The 23584-nt window shown below is 41.1% G+C and overlaps 1 protein-coding gene across 1 annotated transcript in view; it reads left to right on the forward strand.

Annotated features, from left to right (window-relative positions):
* Positions 1 to 23584, forward strand: part of GTF2F2 (general transcription factor IIF subunit 2) — a 130078-nt gene that overhangs the window by 64523 nt on the left and 41971 nt on the right. The window contains exon 5 of the mRNA XM_043891753.1: positions 4395 to 4476. Within this exon, the coding sequence (XP_043747688.1) occupies positions 4395 to 4476 (82 nt within the window). The remainder of the gene's footprint in view (positions 1 to 4394; positions 4477 to 23584) is intronic.

Below are 23584 nucleotides of genomic sequence, written 5' to 3' on the forward strand. Positions count from 1 at the left end.
TAAGGAAAGATAACCCTCATAAACGATGATAAATTCTACTTAGTACAGTAGAATCCCACAGCCTCTATATGGAAGGACCAATAGTCCTTCCAGTAGTTAAATTAAAAGGTTGGGAATCATAAAATGATAACAGAACGTATTCCTACTGCCTTAAACACTTTAAGACCCACAAATGTACATTTGGTCACCAGTGTACATGTCGGACAAGGCCTTTGCTGTCAGTGTAGGAGGCTGATTATCTGATTTCTCTCTTGTGGAGAGTAAACCCATAATTTAGTTTAGATTTTTAATTCTGATTTCTTGAAAAAGGAGCAAGACTTTAGACACAGTGAGACAATACAAATGTAGAATCCTTGTAGACTTTTGCTTCTCTTCCAGTCTCTAGTCATCACCCCAGTACCTAATCTGACAGGTTTTTAGCAACTTGTCTTTAGATCACATCTTGCTGTTCTTTAGCTGCTCAGTCGTGTCCTACTCTCTGTGACCTCATTGGCTACAGTCCAGCCAGGCTTCTCTGTCCATGGGTTTCTCCAGGCAAAAATACTGGAGTGGATTGCCATTTTCTTCTGCAGGAGATCTTCCTGACCCAGGATCAAATCTGCATCTCCTGCTTTGCTGGCAGATTCTTTATCACTGAGCCACCAGGGAAGCCCATAGCACATCTTACAAAGCATTAAACTTAGTTTTCATAGAAAGTCTCCCTCCCCCATACTCATAATTAATAGGATTATATAATATATAATTAAAGTGCATAATTACTAACAGTAAAATTAGCATAAACAAGTTCTAGCATAGCTTGAGCAGAAGCGTGTGGGAGTAATAGAGATTAACCTACTACCCACTAGTGTATAGCAAGCTCTGGGCATCTGTCACCATATTTAAGAGGGAAACTGAGAGCCTTGGTAATCTAGAAGTGGGTTAAGTAGAGGCCTAGCAGAAGTGCTCCTCATGTGTTAGAGTAGTTTATATACCTGTCTCATACCAGCAAGCTCCCAGAAAGTAATCTGGAAGCCACTAGGTAGAGGATGGGTCCCGAGTCACTTTCCAGGGGCCTGGGAAATCAAAACTATTTTCCTAATGATATCAAGCGTTTTTGCCTTTTTCACTCTGATTTTCTAAGCGTTTTTCAGTTTTCATTTCTAGTATGGTCAATATCAGTAGATAAAATCCACATAAAAAGTTCTTTTGGATCCTCACGTTTGTGAATGGCTGCACTAGACTCTGCTCCTTGAGGGCAGGAGCCAACTTTCATATTTCTGTGTTATTCCTGATGTGTTGGCATTATTTTTTACATAAGAGGCACTCAGTAAATATTTTTAAAATATATGAAAAAAAGCTCATTTTTCAAGTATTTATAGTCTTTCAAATTGAGCCAACAAAGTAGTTTTAAGTCAGGGTTCCTGTATTAATTAATATGATCTGTAATTAACAGCAGTGGTGTGCAAGTGAGTGCTTTCAGCTGTCTTAAAATGTAATGTATAATAGCTTTCCCCTGAAATCTTAAGCGGTGTTTTAGAGAAGCAGCACAGTTTAGTGGAAAAAAAAATGAAAGCATGTTCCTGTGAGGTTTTAAAAGTGTGTGACGGTTTTATATCTTGCTTAGGGGGCTGTGTTATAAGTAAATTGTTTTTTTAAATTTTATTTTGGAAGAGAGGGGAAAGGGCAAAGAGTGAACAGAGATGTGGCCTTATTTAAGAGCAGCCAGTTGATGGAAATTTTCATTGCTGCTGATGAAGACTTTTCCTTTCACTTGAGAAGCTATTTTAGATTTGAAAAGAGAATATGATGGACAGGAAATCATGGTTTGGGGAAGTGAATTTTCCTACTTTGAGTGACCTTTTTGGAGAAGAGTGATGATGAGTGGTGGCCAGGTTAAAGCAGGTAGGTGCTTTAGATGCCTGTTACTCTTTCAGGTATCATAAGTGTGAAACGTCTTCAGCAGAAGCTTTTAAATACAAATTAAATTCACCCTGTCCCCCCGAGAGTGCTGTGCTGTGCTGTGCTTAGTCGCTCAGTCCCTTCCGACTCTGCTGTCCCATGGACCGTAGCCCGCCAGTCCCCTCTGTCCACGGGGATTCTCCAGGCAAGAGTACTGGAGTGGGTAGCCTTTCCCTTTTCCAGGGGATCTTCCGAACCCAGGTCTCCCGCATTGCAGGTAGGTTCTTTATCAGCTGAGCCACCAGGGAAGCCCAAGAATACTGGAGTGGGTAGTCTATCCCTTCTCCAGGGGATCTTCCCGACCCAGGAATCGAACCAGGGTCTCCTGCTTTGCAGGCGGATTCTTTACCCGCTGAGCTACCAGGAAAGCCCCCACCCAGGAGTAGGTACTGCTAAATAAGTGGGGAACAGTCACAGGTGGTATTGAAAGGTAGCTTTTTAGTATTCAATATTAGTAAACACATGGGTATGCAACTAAATTATCTTTGGAGACAGTATTCTAGATTTAAAAAAGGATTAATTTATGTTTCAGTAGTGAGCTTTTCTCATGCATTTAAGGCCCTGTAGATTGGAGTCATTCCCAAATCTTGTGATTGTTATGACAAGAATCATTCTAGCTTGAACTTTCAGCTTCAGTGGAGGGGCATGCTTGAATATAAGATTTGTTTTTGCTTTAAAAAATTCAAATTTTAATCTTACTAAATTCATTAGTAAGGAAATTACTTTTAGAATTTAAGTTTAATATGAAATAATTTCAGCCTGCTTATTCTTTCCTTCCTGCCATATTTTGGTATAAGGTAGACATGCTTCTCATCATTACTCTTTGCCATCATCTGTCAGCCTGTACCTTGAGGTTTGTGCTTATGTTGCATCAAACTGTTGCATAACTGTGTGTTTGCAGTTAGTACTTAGGGGCCGTAATAAGGAGTTATAGGATTTTGGAGACAAAAACCACAAAAGATCACCATAAAATTTTTGGCGTGTGGAAGACCTCATGTATGGATATGGATATGCTGGGCCTCTGTTGCTGCGTGCGGGCTACTCTAGTTATTAGCGCTCGGGCCTCCCTTTGCGGCTCCCCTTGTTACGGAGCGTGGGCTTCCTTAGCTGCGGCTGCAGGCTCCGCAGTTGCGGCACTAGGGCTCTAGAGCACGTGGGCTCAGTAGCTGTGGCGCACGGACTTAGTTGCCTCGAGGCACGTGGAATCTTCCCAGACCGGCAATTGAACCGGTGTCCCCTGCATTGGCAGGTGGATTCTGAACCACAGGACCACCAGGAAAGTCCAGAAAATTTTCCTCATATAAATCATGTGGGCGTGGTTGCATCTGTGTTTTACGTTTTGGTCAGTTTATCTGTTTGCCCAGTGAACTGTGCGCTTCTTGAAGATAGTACTGCATCTCAGTCATCTTGGATTCTGCAGTGCCTAGATGGTTCCCTTTGCATGGTAGGCACTTGGTTAATGTTTGTGGAATGTATGAGGTCATTGGCCCTCCAAAGATGGGTCATAAATGCATTGCTGAGGAGCCAAAGGAGTTCCTGAATCTCTCCTGAGTACTTGGGTGAATTCTCTTAGAAATATGATTGAACCGTAACTGTTCCTAACCATAGTCATCCATTTCCAGACTGCAGTAAAGCTGGTGCCACCGTGGGTCAGTCATATATGCATTATCAAATAAGATGAGATCTAAAGTGACTTGGTGCCTAGTAGGCGCACAGTAGTAGGTGCTAACTTTTGTTTCTCTTGAATATTGTATCAGTGTCACCGTAAGAGTTCTTACTAACAGTAGGAAAATTTTTCCTTCTGTTTGGACAAATATTCATAGCATTTAAAAGCTCTAGTTTTGCCACACCCATATTAATCATTTTGCTAAAAATAAAAGAGCAACTGGCAGGCAGAACTGGTATTCTGTATAACCTAGGCAAGAACCTGACTAGTTTCACAGTATTTTTTAGGCTAGCTGTTCTAGTCACAGTGTATTCTAGAATTTTGTTTTTGCACATATATATGTGCGTACCCACGCATTCAAATAACGCGTTATGTATATACCTTTGATTTAGTGCTTTAGACTGTGTTTTCAGAAGTTGCTTCTCTGTACACCCTTCAAAGATGATGTAGCCTGAACACCCTTCAAATATTTATTTGATTTTGTGCCCTTTTAAGCCACTCTCTTTAGAAAGAGCTAAGTGTATAAAAGCTGTTATTGGCAAGGGGCTGCAGCAGTCTGTAAATAAACCTGACAGGAGCCTAGTTTTTTACTAGCTACGAATACGTTTTTTTTGCTATTCTTATCAGTGATACCACTATAAACTTAAAAATATTCCTTTTCTTTCCTTGATTTATATTTTTGACTATATTTGATTGTGATCAGTTACTGTGGTTAGTATGTCAAAATACAGTCTTGAAAATGATAAATGTTATCTAAATACATTTGTTAATTTTTTTCTTTCCATTCAAGATAAGCTTTCACTGGAAGGAATAGTGGTACAAAGAGCTGAATGCCGACCTGCTGCCAATGAAAACTACATGAGGTTAAAGAGGTTGGTGTTTTTTAACTTTAAAACGATACCTGGTGTGTTTTTTTGTTTTTTAGAATTGAAATACATATATTAGATTGCCTATTGACTGCATAAAACCAATGGTTATTGTTACAAGTGTTTTCTTCAAAGCTTGTTTGTTTTTAAAATCAAATAAGAACAAATTTTTAGTTACAAAATAAGTAAGTCCTGAGGATGTCATGGGCAGTGCTGACTATAGTTAATAGTAGTTTATTGCACGTTTGAAAGTTGCTGAGAGAAGAGATCCCAAAAGATCTCATTGCAAGAAAAAAAATTTTTTTTCAACTATGTTTGCTGTCAGAAGTTAGACTTACTGTGGTGAGCCTTTTCCAGGGTATACACTTGACTGAATCATTACCGTGTATACCTGAAACTAATACAATGTCAGTTATATTAAAATTAAACTCAAAAAGAGTTTCTTCAGTAAGGGAACTTTCAGAACCTAGGCTGTTAATTTGGGTTGTATTAAACTACTTTGTTACTATAACCTGGAATCAAAAATTTTAAATGTCTTTTTATAGTTGTCCTTGTAAATCTTGATTCTCTAAAGACGTCTTTACAAGATCTTTGCACCATTTTATTTTCAAGGGCTATAATTTTCCCATGATGAATGTGTATCTCAAATACCATACACTAAAAAGCAAGTATAACTGGTTGCTAGAATACCATCCTTTTTTCTTAATCTACAAAGAACTTTTATAAATATTACCTTGTTAGAGATTTTGCTTTGGTGTCCCTCCTCCACACTTTTGGACGTGGTTATTACCCTTTTGTAATTCATGCTTAAAGGTTATGATTGCAAATTCTTGGTACCTCAAATTTTGTGACTTTCAAAGAGTCAACAATTTTTTAAACTTGGATGAAATGTATTGTACTTATTTTATAATTTATATTGAATGTATTTCAATCCCCCATATAGTCTTGAATTACACATTTTTAAATTTCCCCCGTACTTAACTATGTGAAATAGTAGTAAACAAAACAAAAGAAAATCTCTGCCCTCATGGTGCACACATTTTAGAAGGTTGTAGCTGCACTGAACTGGTAGTTGGGCTCACACTTCCAAGTGGCAGCCACAGCCCCTCTGAATATCCACATTGACTGATCTGGATCAGCTCTCAATTTCACATCTTTTAAACTCCCCCGCCCCGCCCCTCTCAATTAGATGGGGTGTCTGTCTCTCGGGAATGAAACAGAGACTAGTTTTCTTGTCCAATAACTCTTCTAATTTCAATGCCTCCCCAGGGCAAGGGAAAGGATGACAATCAAAATGAAAATTTTTTAGAAGAGTAAATAACTTTGGCACACAGGCAGATGCTCCTCTTTGTTTTTAGCCTATAAAATTTATTGTGTAATACAAGTCTTTTTGAGAATTTATCTTCTTCAAATAACTACTGAACTTGGAAAATGCAAAATCTGATTACTCAGCTCTTTGCCAAAATATTTTTCTGTGGTCTTAATTTTCTTTAAAAGTTTCTAAAGATTTCTGGTGATCAGATCAGGCAAGTCATCTGCTATATTATGAAATGGCTGCTTTTTCCTTACCAAAGAAGACATTAAAATTGTTTAGCCTTTTGGAGTATGCCGAAAGACCAGCTATCATATAGTTCAGTTTGGTCAGTAACTTAAGGAAACAGGGTAATTCAGGAGATGATAATTATGTGAGTTTCATGAATAGATGCTATATGACATAAGTCTTGAAGGCTGAGACTTTTTTTGACCAAGTGGGAAAAGATGGGAGTAACAACTCTTTAGGCAGGCAGGCAGGCAGGCACAGAGACCTGGGGAAAACAGCAGGGAGCCATGTAGGGACCTGTGTGTGGTTCCAAGCCTGGAATGTGGGTTTTTTTCGATCAGAGCAAACAAGCTGCAGCCTTAGGGCCTTCCCTGGGGGCTCAGTGGTTGGGAATCTGCCTGCCAGAGTGGGGGGCGTGGGTTTGATCCCTGGCCAGGGAACTGAGGTCCCACTTGCCACGAGGCAGCTGAGCCCATGCAGCGCAGTGACCGAGCCTGCGTGCCCTGGAGCCGGTGCTCTACAACGAGAGAAGACTGCAGCGCGAAGCCCTCGTGCCGCTCCTGGCGAGGAGCCCCCCGCACGGCAGCGGGAGAAAACGCGTGCGCAGCGGCCACCAGCCTGTGCGCCACAGTGGACCCTGTACAGCCAAAAAGCTCTAAGTGTTTAAAAAAAAACAGAAGCTCCAGCCCTTTTTTGAACTCTGAACTTAAATATCCAAAAGCCTGGGGGGAAGTCCAGTTGACATGTTTCAAAGATGTCAAAAACTGAACTCCCAGTCTTGCCCCCCCAAACCTGCTCTGAGCTCATGCCAAGTCTGTCCTCCCATTTTCTTAGTCCAGAAGCCCTGGTTACACATTCTTGACTCCTCTCTCCACCTCACATCCAATGTGTCAGAAAAATCTTCCTGAGTGTACCTTCCGAATATTACACACCTGCCGTCTGACCGTTTCCCAGCACCCACGTGATCTGCCTTTGTGTCTCACCTGGATCGCGGCCAGAGCCTCCTAGCAGAGTTCCTGCTTCCACCCTTGCCCCGCTGCTGTCTGCTGGCAGTGCAGGAGCCAGAGCGGTTCTTGTAAAACCTGTCAAGCCGTGCCGTTCCTTTGCTCCTCTGTCACTTGCAGTGCTTCCCATGTTACTCAGAATAAAATCCAGTCCTTGCAGCTGTCTGCAGGGCGCTCCACGGTCTGCCGCCCTTCTCTCCCCCTTCTCCCCATCTGAACCCGCTCTCCCCCTCCCCTTGCTCACTCTGCTCCGTCCACACTGACCTCTAACAGCCCACCAGCGCAGGCACACTCCTTTGCAGCGGATGGTCTTTCCTGCCTGGAGCATGCTTTCTCACCTTGGTCACGTCTCTTCCCAAATTCTGCTGTTTCAATGAGGCCTGCCCGGCCACTCCGCTTACTTCTGTGCTTGTGTGCAGCACGTAGTGACCTAATGTAATTTACTTACTGTGTGTAGTGCCAGCTTTGCCCCAGTGCAGGTTAAGCTCCCGTGGTTTGTTTTTTGTTTTATGTATACTTGCTTTTTGTTTACTCATGTGTGCGCGCACACACACACACACCCTGAGTGTCTGGAATAGTTCATGACATGTAGTAGGTAGACAGGAAATAGGTGTTGAGTGAATAAAGGGCAGGAGAGACAATTAAAGAGTCTCCTATGCTTGTTAGACGACTTGTTAAAGAGTCATCTGTGCTGTGGTAGGAAATTTGGACTTGATGTGCTATTGCTATTAAGGAGGCGCTGAAGAATTTTAACCAGGATGCAAAGTGAAGGGATTGTGTTTTTAGAAGGGTCATTCTAGCCATGGCTTCCCCAGTGGCACAGTGGTAAAGAATGCCTGCCAATGCAGGAGACTCAGGTTCAGTTCCTGGATCGGGAAGATTCCCTGGAGGAGGAAATGGCAACCCACTCCAGTTTTCTTGCCTGGAAAAATCCCATGGACAGAGGAACCTGGAGGGCTACAGTCCATGGGCTTGCAAGGAGTCGGACACGGCTGAGTGAGTGAGCACACAGGGCTTTCTGGCCGCGGTGCAGAGACTGAAGCCAGGGAGGCAGGTTAAAGGCTGGGGTCATGGTCCAGGTACAAGCATCGGAGTGACTCAGCAAGGCGGTTCTAGGCCCACGGGAGGTGAGAGACTAAGTTTGAGGATGTTTGGAGGTAGAGGCGGCAGGACTTGATAAACTCATCTCAAACTTCCCGAGCTGTGGGACCGGCCCAGACTGATGGTGGTGGCCCTTCTCTTGTGGCCGAAGGCATGTCCTGCCGTGAGGCTCAGGCTGGCCCTCTGCCACCCCGTGTAATGTGCTCATGAAGGCAGGGGGGTAGAGACGCCCTTAAAACTTCAGTCCGATTGACAGTTTATGTGAAAAGTTAGAGAAGCAAGAAGTACTTAAACTTAGGAAGAGTACCAGTGGGTGAATTACCAAAACAGGGAAGTAAGCTGAGCCCAAAGTCGTAGCTCATGTATTTTGTTTATCATTAGTCAACATATTCAGATTCCTTCTGTGATCACTGGAGAAGGAAATGGCAACCCACTCCAGTACTCTTGCCTGGAAAATCCCATGGATGGAGGAGCCTGATAGGCTACCGTCCATGGGGTCGCAAAGAGTCGAACACAACTGAGTGACTTCACTTACTTACTTACTTAACTGTGATCACTAAGTTAAGACTCGGTTTTAGAAAAATCACTAGATAATTCTTCTTGCTCTAGAGAGCTTTCCATCTTTGAACCTCATGAAAACACACAGAGAGGATTATCTAAAAACATTTACTGACAGTGCAGTGAGGGAGGAAGAGAAATGTGGCGGCACTGCTGATGTCAAGTGGAAAGCCAGATCGCCAGATGTGGGTGCTATCAAAGCGGAAGTGTCTGAGACAGTCAGCCCCTCAGTATTTCAGGTATCCTGGACTGGATATTTCACACACTGACTCAGTTTTTTACGGCCTCCTTTTTTCTTTTTTTGGCTGTACCGTGTCTTTGTTGTCCTGTGGGCTTTTCTCTAGATGCAGCGAGCGGGGGCTACACTTGATTTGCGGTGCCCAGGCTTCTCATTGCGGTGGCTTCTCTCGTTGCACCGTGCGGGCTCTAGGGCCCTCGGGCTTCAGGAGCTGTGGCTCCCAGGCTTAGTTGCTCAGAGGCATGTGGGACCTTCCCAGATCAGGGATCAAACCGTGTCTTCTGCGTCGGCAGGCAGACTCTTTCTCACTGAGCCACTCGGCAAGTCACGGCCTTTTTCTGACTGCCCTTGAATGACATTCGGGCCTTTCTGATCATCTGGCTCCTGTCTCACTTCCTGGCTTCGTTTTCAGCTTGTCTCCTCTGCCTAGATGTCTGACCATTGCAGCACACTAAGGTTGTTTTCCCAGATGCACGAGGCACCTGTGCATTTTATGCCTGTGTGACATGTTGCATCCTTTACCTAGAATGCCTTAGCTACCTTCTGCCAAGAGCCTTTAAAAGCAACCCACGTGTCACTCAGAGAAACCGCGTGTCTTCCACTCCCCAGTCCAAGCAGGATCTGCCCCCCGCCCTTTCCTGTGCTCCCCCATTCTCTTCCTCTTCACTGATAGTGTATAAATGTCTGCTGCTGAGGTGTACGTGGTTGCATTTTCTACAACATTACAAGCTGCATGAGAACAGAGAACGAGAGCTTTATTTTTCTTCCTTTCCTGTCCGTTTTCCCTTCTTCCTTTCCTTTTTGTATGTTCAGCACTTAGCATAGTACTTTACAAATAATAGATAACTGGAAGTATTTGTTGGGTTGAAATGGATTGAAATAAAAAGGGAAGGCAAAACTAGGTGCAGAAACATAGAAGTCAGCCGCATTCAGCTTCTTTGTTTAACTTCTGCATGTTGATGTCAGTAATTGAGCCAAAAATCCTTGTCTCAAAAGTTTTTATTTTTAATTCTTTCATTGTTTGTGGGTTTTCTTCAAAAACCTGGTAAGAAAAGCCTCTCCCTTTGGGAACAGAACACTGGTTGCAGAGGGGTTTCACTTCTCTGCTAAGACTCCAAACAGCAGGGAGCATGTTGTGATTCACATTCTCTCCTGGGGAGAACTTATCCTGCTGTATCTGCCTTGTCTTATTACGAGGAAAGCAGAAAGGACCCTCTCACTCAGTAGATCTGTATATAATTTGTGGGGAGTATAATTCATGCCCAGAGAAGGATCTGCAAATGAAATTTTTGCCTAATGCAGCAACAGCACCGAAGCATTTTCTTTCCACCACATTTAAACTAGTCCTTGGAGTTTTTACTTTTCTCCATATATATATATATATATATATATATTTCATAAAGATTAATTATTTTGTAAATGATTTTTCTTATATTTTAGGATGATGATCTTATAGCCAGGTCCCTTTATATTTAAAAAAGAAGTACAAGATGAGTTGTGAATAGGATATGCTGAGTGCTCAGTCGCTTTAGTCGTGTCTGACTCTTTGCGGCCCTGTGGACTGTAGCCTGCCAGGCTCCTCTGTCCATGGAATTCTCCAGGCAAGAATACTGGAGTGGGTTGCCATTTCCTTCTCCAGGGGATCTTCCCCACCTAGGGATCGAACCAGCGTCTCTTAAGTCTCCTGCATTGGCAGGCCGGTTCTTCACCACTAACACCACCTGGGAAGCCCTGTAAATAGGATGATTATATAATTAATCATTTAAAACAGGATGCTTTTTTCTTTTTAATTTATTTTTTAATTAATTTATTTTAATTGGAGGCTAATTACTTTACAATATTGCAGTGGTTTTTTGCCATACATTGACATGAATCAGCCATGGGTGTACATGTATTCCCCATCCTGAGCACCCCCCCCCCCACCTCCCTCCCCATCCCATCCCTCAGGGTCATCCCAGTGCACCAGCCCTGAGCACCCTGTCTCATGCATTGAACCTGGACTGGCGATCTACTTCACATATGATAATATACATGTTTCGATGCTGTTCTCTCGAATCATCCCACCCTCGCCTTCTCCCACACAGTCCAACAGTCTGTTCTTTACATCTGTGTCTCTTTTGCATTATAGGGTCATTGTTACCATCTTTCTGAATTCCATATATATGCATTAGTATACTGTATTGGTGTTTTTCTTTCTGACTTACTTCGCTCTGTATAATAGGCTCCAGTTTCATCCACCACAGTAGAACTGATTCAAATGCATTCTTTTTAATGGCTGAGTAATATTCCACGGTGTATATGTACCACAGCTTTCTTATCCATTCATCTGCCGATGGACATCTAGGTTGCTTCCATGTCCTGGCTATTGTAAACAGTGCTGTGATGAACATTGGGGTACATGCGTCTGTTCCAATTCTGGTTTGCTCAGTGTGTATGCCCAGCGGTGGAATTGCTGGGTCGTATGGCAGTTCTGTTTCCAGTTTTTTAAGAAATCTCCACACTGTTCTCCATAGTGACTGTACTAGTTTGCATTCCCACCAGCAGTGTAAGAGGGTTCCCTTTTCTCCACACCCTCTCTAGCATTTATTGCTTGTAGACTTTTTGATGGCAGCCATTCTGACCTGCATGAGACGGTACCCCATTGTGGTTTTGATTTGCATTTCTCTGATAATGAGTGATGTTGAGCATCTTTTCATGTAAAACAGGATACTTTTAAGAAGGAAAGTAGGCCTAACTAGAGAGAAAGCCACACTGAGACAGCAGTATAAACTGTCCCAGGTAAACTGGGATGTAAAATGACCCTTACTGTGAATAGCCTGGATAAATTAAAATGCCAACTTTAAAACAAGAACTTGAAGAGTCAAATAATGAAAGTTCTGGCAATTAGGAAACATATACCACAAAATCTAGAATGTTCAGCTATGGCTGAACATAAGCTTGATGTGAGTCCCAGTAGCCACACAGAGTTGGGCATATGACAGTGTTCTTTTCATGTTTAAATGTATGTTTACATAATATTAATGTAAATTTGTATATAAAGTTTCTTAAACAGTAAAATGAATAATAAACTAAAATCAGTTTTATAGAAAAACAGTTAATTGTTAATAAAAATTGAGGTCATAGAAGTAATTCAGAGTTCAATAAAGATAATTTTATGACCAGAGAAATAATAGTATTGTGTTTTAGCTTTCTGGTGATCTTATTTGAAGCACATTTTATTGAATAGAGTTTTTGACAAATATTGAGGTTAATGGTTAGTATACTAGTTAGATGCTTGCATGTGTGTCAGAAAATCCAATGCCAACTCGCTTAAAAATAAAAGACATCTCTTGACTCACATGAATTGAATCCAGTGGCACTGTGCACTTTAGCTGCAGCTTTACTCAGGAGTTCTCCGTGTCACCAGTATTTTAGCTCGGTTCTGATTTTTTGGGCCCGTTTTTCTCCAGCTGACCTGTTTTCAGACTGACCTTTCTCTTGGTAGCAAGACCGCCTCTTGCAGCTCCCAGGATTATCCGCCTCTTTCTTCATTATGAAGCCCCAGGAGCTAAGTGACTTTGTCTTCAACCAACCCTTCACTTCCTTCCACGGGCCAACATGGATTCTGAGTTTATCCTGGAACCAGTAAATGTGTCAGTGAAGATGGGAAGCATGGACTAAGGCTTCACGCCCACCTGTGGACACATATAGGAGGGAGGGTCAGTCACATCCAGAACATGTGGCTACTGCTCCGTAACGGAGGGGCTGGAGTGGGGGCCGGGCCTGGGGAGGTAATCATCAGATCAACAGCAAAACTGTGTTTTACCAGAAAAAGCATCTTTGGTCAGAAACACTCATCAAGGATGTTTGCATCCTTTGTTGTTTCCTTTTGAGGAATGACCATCTTCTCTCTCGTGAGAAGGTCCAGATTTTTATTAGAAAGCAGCTCTGGACCTATGAAGATGCCTTAATAGGGTGAGATGGGTGAGAGATCGGGCTCTGGGGTCTCACTGCATGGTTTCAGAGACTGGCTTCCCCAGTGACTGGCTGGCTGATCTTCGGCAAAGTACATGGCCATTCTGTGCCTTCATTGCCTCGTATTTTGTAAAATGTGATAGTGGCGTTTATGTCAGGGTTGTGATAATGATTAAATAGCACTATATAATATATGATGTGTCTGACACAAAGTACTCAATAAATATTAACTATTACGTTTATGACTTACCTGAGTAAGTACTCCTGTCCCAGAGATACTCCCAACCCATCCTGGTTTGTCTTTAGTTCTCATGATGAAAAGACACTTGCACACAAAGATTCTTTTTGAATTCCTGCCCTGAGGTAGATAAATTAGTTTAATCAAATTTAAATTGGAAATAGAGCAGAAAGAGAACTAGAGCTGAGAAAAAGAACATGAGTTTTTGTTTTTTTTTTTAGAGAGTTCGTGGTAATAATCCTCTTTTCAAAACAAAATACCTAAAGTAGTGGTTGAGCTGTTCCTAGATATTATCCAGATTCAGACACAGGGATCTGAGTTCACTTTTTCCCTGCACAGTATTCATCTATCCTTTTCTTGCCCTCAAGGACTCCTTAGTGTGCCCACCATCATGTATAGATCTGAAACCCCTGGAGTTGTAGTGTATAAATCTTCTACTAGATGTTCAGAATCTTTATGAAAAGTATAAAGGATACTAATCTTGAAAATTTCCCAAGTTGCCTTTGGAAATCTTATCATCCCTTCCTAAAGTGATGCTTTGGCTGATGGCTCTCCAAATGTGTGATTTTGTAAAACATGGGGCTGTAAGTCTTCTTCATCAAAGATTTTTTGAAGGACCAGGGTACTGGAAGTCCTAAAGAGCTCACCCAAGAAGGCAGGTAGCTTGCTCTGCCGTTAAGCACGCCCTGTTCTCACTTCCTTTCCCCTTAAACTGCTCCTTTTTAATTATGACTTTAAGAGTGAAGGATTATGTGAAAGAAGCTGGATGTCTTCATTGAAGTGTTAATACAATAATTTTAAAATGTATTAATAGATAGCTGTAGTAAACTTGCAAAAATACCAGTGGTATAGAAGTACCATGAAAATCTAGTCATGGTGTTTTATCCAGAGTTTTTTAAAAGGCCGCCACAGGTCCTCATGAGGAATGCTGTTTGGTGCAAGCAAGCTTTGTAGGGAAATTAACGGTAAACATGGTCCCTTTCCCTCTGAAAAGCCATAGCAGGTGTCCCCACAGCCCTTAAGCTGTAGACTGCTCCTGAAGGCTTAGTATTTTGATGAAATAGGATTTCCAAATGATTGTAAAAAGTTACTGGGAGTATATATGTGTATGTATGGATACACACGTACATATACATAATTAAATCATTGATGTAATTAAGCAACAAAGATTTTATTTAATTTCCTTCTTTCAGTTCTCAGATGTTTTTGCCTTAAGGCTGGAGGAGGAGAGGGATATTTTTTCATCGTCTGGGTACTGTCCTGCCTCCCTGAACAGCGCTTGTCTTTGGAACCCCCCGCCTCTCCTGCCTGCTCTCTTGGCTCCTCAGGCTTCTAACCCCTTCTTATTCTGCTGCCATCCCAGCTCAGGTGCACACTAGTGCAAAACCAGTCGTTTCCCGTCTTCCCCGAGTTCCCTCCTGCCCCACTGTCTGCAGTGCTCTTTCGTGCTTGCCATGCTCCTGTTCTTCCTTTCAGATTCAGCTCAGATGTAAACCTCTCCAGCATTTCTTCCCACTCAGGATAAAAGCCTCATCTCCACCAAGTTCCTGTAATGCCATACATCTGCTAGTAAACCACTAATCACATTTTGCTTTTCATTTTACTTTTACTGTTTCTGTTTACATCTCTACCAGATAGTGAGCTCCCTGAGGGCAGGGACTATGAGCTCATTCATCTTTGTTCAGGCAACTTGATGTTCAGTAAGAAGCTAGTAGAGTAATTGACCAAAAGTCAGCGTTTTCAAGTTAAGAATTTGCAGTATACCTTGATTAAGGAATCTCTCCAGGATGACTACTCTTTTAAAAGTGCATTTAGCTGTATTTAAGATTCAAATTATAGGTCCTGAGAAACAGTATTGGCATGTGGTGCTGTTTCTACAAAGCTTCACAGCTTTGCAGGATAAAAATACCTCAGTACACAATTTCTCTTTGTTCACTCACAGTTGAAAATCAACAGGGCTAAACCTTAGGCAAAACTGTGAAGTATGGAAAGTTTATCTTTATTATCCCAGCTTCTCCTTTCTTCACTTCTGTTCTTCTTAGTAATACTATCTTGAGGCATCTTGCTTTTTATCCTGTTCTGATCTTTTTTATTCTATCAATTCTGAATACATTTGAAGAGTGAAGGGGCATAAGTCAAACTGGGCATTTGATTTTAAACCTTTTGTTACTAAATGTGAAATAATAGCCATCAGGTTACCTGTTGAAGGTATTTGAGTAGGCAGTCTTTTCTTTTTTCATGAGGAAGTAAAATCATTGAAATTATACCATTTATAGGTTGGCCCAGTACACACATTGAGTAGTCCTTTTCATTTGTCAGGGGCATTTACCTCCAGAATAACCATCTCTGCTTCCTGGCTCCAGTGGGTAGATCTGACCTGGCTATATTTGTTGGAGATCTGTTCTGAGAATTTATCACTTGCTGCTGAATTTTGACTGCAAAAGTAGCCAAATGGTCTTAGGCAGAATTGGGACCACCTCTAGTCCATATGGTGCCGTGTACAAATTTTTAAAGGTGATCGTTCCTCAAGTGTTTTTATTTGTATCTGTCAGAAATCGTGGTAATATTTGTATTTTGTTAAATAAGGCTACTACCATCTGCCAGAAAATTGCCACAGTAATTAGACAAGTCTTTGCTGTCCCTGGTGTGAATGTGCAGAACCGCTGTCCACACTAAACAGATGAAGCTGGGAAGGGGCTCTGCGTTCTGGTTTGCTGCAGGCCTTCCTGTCCTGTATTCCTGCCAACTGGTCTAGGGTTTACGTTGCTGGCCTGATCCTTGAAGGCACTGGGTTTTCATCTGTTGGTTTGTGATTCCCTGAACCTTTTGAAAACAAAGGAAAGATACTATGTGTGCCTTTGTTAAGAACAAGGCTCCCATTTAGTTCATTAAATTGGTAGGAATAATGATCATCAAGCCTTTAACTTACTACTAGGAAGAACTAGTCTAACTTTGGGATGGTCAGGCTTTAAATATTCTTAGTAGTTTGTTAATCAAAGTACAAGAAAACTGGACTCATGAACATCTTACATATTCTCTCTCTTGCTTGAAGAGTCTAATGCAATTGCCATGAGATATATTGTTTTTATTTAAAAAAAAAAAACTTGGATTTTTTTTTTTTTTTTAAAGAATCCTCAATTTATATATAGACGAAGAAAAGATTATTTACAGATTTTTTTAAAACTGCTTAGGGGAAACGATTTTCGGGGTCACACACTCTTAAATGGCTTTGTATTAATTAGATGTTTAGTTACTTTTTTTTTTAAGTCTTATTTCCATTTTCAGAAATGAGACTATTGAGTCATAAAGAAGTTGTGGTTTGCCCAAGCTCACAATTTGTAAATGACAAAGCTAGAGTTTGAACCAAGGTCTAATTGATTCCAGTGTGTTAGATGGCAGGCTGACTCTTCTGGTTTTTATTGTTTCAAAACATTGCCTGGCTTATCAGTAGGGAGAAGAAACGGAGCTTGATCTCTTTTTTCTTCTCTTGTTCTGGGTGATCATTGCATTGATGTCCCTCGGTGTAAACTATTAATAGTATCGTTAGTACCATTGTTCTATTTCATTATACAGTAGGGTAACATTTCTGTATTTATATATAAGATATAAAGTGGCTTCATTGTTTCAGTTTAGATTTTTTTATCTAATTTAAGATCCTACAACTTAACACTGAACATTGCTAGCATAACTTGATTGGACTTTAAAGCCCCGTGTATCTGTAGGAGAGAGGTAGAATATTAAGTGATTTTGTGTCTATGGAGTTTATTATTTTACTTTTGTGATATTTATGTGAAATTTATAATACTTTGAGTAGTTTTGATGAACTAGTAGTTGAGCTATTTTAAAAATCTAGTTTTCTTTAATATACCCTAGTATTATAGTTGTCATGTACTGTATACTGATGTGTGTGTGTGTGTGTGTGTGTGTGTGTGTGTGAGACTTTGAAGACCACTGAATGTCTGAAACTCCTCTCTTGTAATATGTTCTGTATTTGAGGAAAACTGAAAAGATGGAATTGGTAATAATAATAATATTCACACAGAAACTTTTCAAACCAAACAATAGTAGACAGATGGGAAAAACAGGGGAGAAAGATGTAAGCTTATACAAAACAAAATATGCCAGTGAATGGTATTCCCACTAAAATGTAGTTCCATGAGGGCAAAGCTTTTTGTCTGCTTTATTCACTGGTGTATCTCTAATGATTGTAAGAGTACCTGGCACCTAGTAGATGCACAGTGAATATTTGTTGGATGAAGAAAGGAAGGAATGAGACTTAGGTATTGTCTCACAGACTGCCTAGGACTTTGATCACAGTGAGACATGCTGCCGCATGCCAGGTTAATTTATCTACTCTTGTCACTTCCCCATATTTCATAGCTTCGAAGCATTATTTATTACTCATTTGCTCAACAGATACTTACTGAGCATCTAATGTACATACTAAGCAGTGTAACATACAGCAACCAGAGCTTATTCATTTTGGGAAGTGGATCATCGCTGATGGCTCAGTCGCTCAGTCGTGTCCGACTCTTTGCGACCCCATGGACTGTAACCTACCAGACTCCTCTGTCCATGGGATTCTCCAGACAAGAATACTGGAGTGGGTTGCCATTTCCTTCTCCAGGGAAGTGGATCATAGATGGGTACTAAAAAATAATTTAGATTATATGATTGTATATAATATGAGAGGTTGACACAGGCAGTAAATATCAGGTTTCAGAAAATACTGATTTCGTGAAGTTAAGAGAAAGGAGTCAGAGAGTTTGCCTAGATGAAGACAGGGAGGGAAAGATTCTAAGTGGAATGGCACAGTGTAATTTGAGATCAATCAATAGGAGTGTTTTAGGAAACATAGATCAGCCTGGCAGATTAGACAGAGGGCTGACTGTAGGGTGTTTCAGTGTTACACTGAACAAGCAGGTGATCAGTGAATCACTGATGGAGCATATTTCACTCGGAGGGAGATTCCTAGGTCTCCTTCATAGCTCTGTCCTTGGCACACTCTCCTCCCTTGGCCTTCAGTTGAGTTCAGTCGCTCAGTCATGTCTGACTCTTTTGAGACTGCAAGGACTGCAGCACGCCAGGCTTCTCTGTCCATCACCAGCTCCCACAGCTTGCTCAAACTCTTGTCCATTGAGTCAGTGATGCCATCCAACCACCTCATCCTCTGTCGTCCCCTTCTGCTCCTGCCTTCTATCTTTTCCAGCATCAGGGTCTTTTCCGATGAGTCAGCTTTTCGCATCAGATGGCCGAAGTATTGGAGCTTCAGCTTCAGCATCAGTCCTTCCAATGAATATTTAAGACTGATTTCCTTTAGGATGGACTAGTTTGATCTCCTTGCAGTCCAAGGGACTCTCAAGAGTCTTCTCCAACACCACAGTTCAAAAGCATCAATTCTTCGGCGCTCAGCTTTCTTTATAGTCCAACTCTCACATCTGTACTTGACTACTAGAAAAACTAGGAGTCTTTGTAGCTCCTGCTTCTCTCTTTAACTCTTCCCTTCCTACATTATCTTACTGAGTGATCCTATCCCCTTTAAACATTTATTACACGGGAACTCCAGAATTTGTATCTCCATCGCAGACCTGTCTCCTGACCTTCACACCCATACATGTACAGCATTCTCCTTGGTAGTACCACTTGGATATCTAACAGCATCTCACCTTCACAGGCCAGAAATTGGATTCCTGGTTTTTACCCACCCTCCCAGCCCTAACGCAGTCTTCCCCCAGTCTTCACCATTTCCACTCAGTTACTCGGGTAAAACACCTGTGACTTGTCCTTGAGTTCTCTTTTGACAAGAACATGCAGTCCATTATCAGGGTCTACCAGCTGTACCAACACCATTCACTGTTCTGCCTTCTTCACTTGTATTTAGGACTGACTACCTAATTGCTTCCCTGGTGGCTCAGACCTGCAATGCAGGAGACCTGGTGGGTTCATTCCCTCAGTTGGGAAGATCCCCTGGAGGAGGGCATGGCAACCCACTCCAGTCTTCTTACAAGGAGAATTCCATGGACAGAGGAGCCTGGCAGGCTTCAGTCCATGGGGTCACAAAGAGTCGGACCCAACTGAGTGACCAACACTTTCACTTTCACCTAATTTGCAAGGCCTGTTGCAAATGGAAGTACAGCGCCCCGTGTTCATAAATTACTAAGAACTGCAGAATGGTGACAGCATTGCATTGTCAAGTGCAAGGCCCTCCAGTGCAGGACAAGTGTGACTGCACACCGCACTTGCTAGTGAAGCTGGCCTCGCTGTGATAGCAAGTGCTTCCTGACTAGTGGCTCCCTGCTGCCCCCTGTAGGCCCTTCTTTGCATGACACTGAGAGTCTTCAGAGTAGGTCAGGTCACACCACTTCCCTGCTTAGAGTTTACAGGAATCCCCCACGCTCTGGCCTTCCAAACTCGATGCAGTCTGATCCCGAAGCTTCTTCAGCCTCTTGTTCCACCATACCCCTCTCTCATCCCCTAAGCAGCAACCAGAGTGGCCACTATCTTGTCCCTCAGAGCAAGAACAGTCCTATTTGAGGGCTCTTTCAGCCTAAGCATAAGTCTTTCACCAGATCTTAAAGGATCATCGTCCTTTCCCATATGCCAGGTCGTATGTCACCTCCTCAGATAAGTCTTTCCTGACCACTCCTAGGTGAAGTAGTAAAGCCGCTTCCTGTTATGCACTGCACCATCACCCAGTTTCATTGTATTCTTAGCACTTACTACTGTGCACTATCTTTATTAACTCGTAGTTATGACTTATTGACGATATCCTTGTCACCTAGCATAATGCTTGCCACAGGATAATGTTCAATAATTATTTGCTGCGTGAATGAATATTTCATAGTCTTTTTAGCCTCTTACATTTTGAAAATTTTAGGTTAACAGGGTTTTTCCTTTTTCAGCTCTAATACTTTTTGTTGAATTCTCATAAAATTGAATTAATTTATGTTTAATTTATAGATATTCCAAAGTTAATTTTAAAATCTGAAGTCATTTTTTTTTTCTTTAAAATAGCATGTCTTTGGTGTGACACATAAGCTCCATAGCTTGGACAGGAAATTAAAGGTGCTATTAGCTGTGGAAAGTGAAGTTAATAGTGTAGCATGAATAAAGTTCCCCCTCAGAATCAGTCTTTTACGTTGTAAACCAAAGGTTTCACAGCTCAGGCTTCACAGGTTTATGGAAAACCATTTATTGTGTAAACACTGAACACCTATTATGCACCAGACACCCAGGAACAAAAAGGTAAGACACTTTCCCTGCCCTTGAATTGCTCACTTTAGAAAACTTGTCCTCTGATAGGCAACATTCTTGTGTAGTTTCCAAAGAAAAGCACTAAATCTACTGTGTGAACCACACTGTGTTTTCTAGCTCTTAAAAAGCCCAATTGCGTGGTCTAAAACAATGCTACTGTATAGAGGAAATACATCCACTTTATGAGGCTGACATGATTGTGAAATATTTAATTTACAAATCTGTTGTTTCCCAGTGCTGTCTGATACACACCAGTTTTCGAGGGGGTGGGTGTGGTGGTGACCAAATGCTATGGTTCACAGAATTTTCAGCGCTTATTACATAATTACATTGAATGCCATATGGCATTTTATCGCAGCTCATTAAATTACTAGGGGCTTATACTTCTAGTTGAGTTATCTTTAGTGCGTTTCAGTAGCACTATTTTTTTTAATATAAATTTAAAAGTCTTTCTTTTTTGTAAAATATTCTTCAAGATGAAAATAATTTGTAGAATACAGAACCCTGGACTTTTCTAGAAATAATCCCCATGTGGCTTCTAAGTGGTGACTAAGTGGCAGGGTATACACTATAGAGTTCTGCAGAAATAGAAAATAGGGCTAACTACCACTGACCATGTCAGTAAAGAGATACAAAATTATCTTTTTCAAGGACATTTGGTTTTGAAAATAACCTCTTAGTATTAGCATTCACATCTTTTTTCTTCATGGAACTCCACAGGTGAATGGGTTGTTTCTAATACTTTTCCAAATAGCTATCGCTGAATTCTTTTTAAAAGTTTATAACTTAAAAAAATTTTTTTTACTTTGTTTTCATGAATGAATCTTTCTAATTATATTACACATGATACCTGTATCCATACCTCATGCACAAAGTTTATTGGGAACATAATTTAGCCTACTCTTTAACTTGTTTTCCTTCACGAATGCCTGTTTTTGAGTTATGTGGTAGCTGCCTCCAGATACCATCAAGAAGAGTGGGTCCTTTACCCTTTCGCAGGATGGCCACAGAGTATTGTATTTTGTGAATTCTTCTGATTATTTTATATAGTTCTTCACTTCCCTCTTAGCAGCTATCATTTTGTCGTGTTGATTGTGTTACTGTCAGCTGCAGCCCCTCTCTTCGATCTGATTTAGTGTTTTTAATTTCCTGTGAGCTTGGAAACCAGTTTTAAAATTCTATTAGGATGAATGATGTGTGTAAAAGAAGACCAAATCGACTATGAGTGAAGGTCTAATGGGCTCACCTATGAGTCAAGTGCCCAGAGCTGTCATATTTGGCCTCGTGACATCTGTTTTGGTTGCTAAGATGCTCTTTTTGCTTCTTTGCTGGTACTAGTTAGGACAGATGTCATTCTGTTTAGTTAATCACAAAACAGAAAAATATGTAGAATATCTCATTTTGGAACCCTTCCTTTGATCACTTGGTCCTTTGTACACTGTACTATCTATCTGAAGCTCAGATATATAATAAAGTATTGCTAATTAAATTTCCTGACATCTTTCCAAGTGCTTTGCCATGAGACTGAGTCATACAGTTTAATGAACTCAAAAAGCTGTTGATTTCCAAGGCTTGTTTCTCTGTTCTTTAATCAGATTTCTATCATGGATGAAGCTTGCAGTTTCAAAATCAGTCAAGCATTGACAACATAACAAGATACTCTGCAGTTAAGGCCAGTGTACCTTCAATAAATCTGCAACGTGCATAATGGGATATGTACTTTGTCAGGCATTGTCCCGGGTAGGAGGCCTAAAATGAATAAGGAAAATAGGGTTTCTGTGTTTAAGAGGCTTATGTGGTACCCAGTCACTCCCAGACTTTTTACCGGTATATACAGATCACCTGGGAACTTTGTTAAAAACGTTGATTCCAGGGCCCAGTCTCCAGAGTTCTTGTCTCAGTAGGTCTTGAGTTGGGAGTACAAATATGCATCATTAATAGGCAGCCCGATGATTCTGATGTAAGTGGTCCTGAGAACACATTTTGACAAATCTAGTCTGGCTGATAAGGAGTTCTTCACAAGGAAGTGTGTGTACAGTCTTCAGATGATATATAGGCGAAACAATATGTTTCTGTGTTTAATCTGATCAATATTTCACCTGTAAGCTAATCTATTTCAAGTCTTACTTTTTAAATCACTGGCCTATGTTTCTACTTTGTACCTTTATGTTGAGATAAAATTACTGGAAACAACGATTAAGTCTCAGTAGGGTGATTTCTTGTCTATTAAACGTCACCAACAATTAATCTTTTCCCATGAGAATGACATTGGCCTATGACAGGCTGTCTCCCAAAGATAGCTGAGAGAGTGCTAGAGTACAGACAGAGCATCTCTGCCCAGCAGCTTCTTTAGAAACCAAGTGTCCTGGTCAAGTGGAGTGCGTCTTGAAGTGTGTGTGAGAAACTGGATCAGCAGTTGCCTTCAGAGAGAGGATCTGGATGTCTAGGAGAGGCTTTTTTTAGTTGATGTATAGTTGATTTACAGTATCATGTTTCAGGTGTACGGCATGGTGATTCAGATTATATATATGATATATATTATATATCAAATATATATAGACACATACACATGTTTGTATATATATATAGTATAATTTACAGTATCATGTTTTAGGTGCATGGCATGATGTTTCAGATTTTATGTGTATATATATGTGTGTGTGTGTGTGTGTGTGTGTGTGTGTGTGTGTATATACACTTACACACATGTTATATACATATATTCCTCTTCAGGTTCTTTTCCCTTACAGGCTATCACACAGCGTTGCGTACAGCCCCCTGCTCTATCCCATGGTGTCTTGCTGTTGTCTGCTTTATACTCAGCAGTTTACATACGTCAGTCTCGCCCTCACGATTCACCCCTCCTTCCACCCCCCCTTCCCCTGTGGTAGCCATAAGTTGGTCTTCTGTCTGTCTGTCTCTTTCTTTTTTGTAAATAAGTTCATTTGTATCATGTTTTTAGATTCCACAGATAGGTAGTACCATATGATGTATGTCTTTCTCTGTCTGGCTTACTTAGTGTGATAAACTCTAGATCCATCCATGTAGGTTGCTTCTTAACCTGTGTCTCAGTTATTATAAATAGTGCTTCAGTGAACATTGGAGGGCATGTATCTTTTGAATTAAGAGTTTTCTCAGAATATATGCCCAGGACTGGGATTGCAGGATGATACGGTAACTCTATTTTTAGTTTTTTAAAGATCCTCCATATTCTTCTCTATAGTGGC

The sequence above is a fragment of the Cervus elaphus genome, chromosome 30, assembly GCF_910594005.1.
Source record: "Cervus elaphus chromosome 30, mCerEla1.1, whole genome shotgun sequence".
Taxonomy (NCBI): Eukaryota; Metazoa; Chordata; class Mammalia; order Artiodactyla; family Cervidae; genus Cervus; species Cervus elaphus.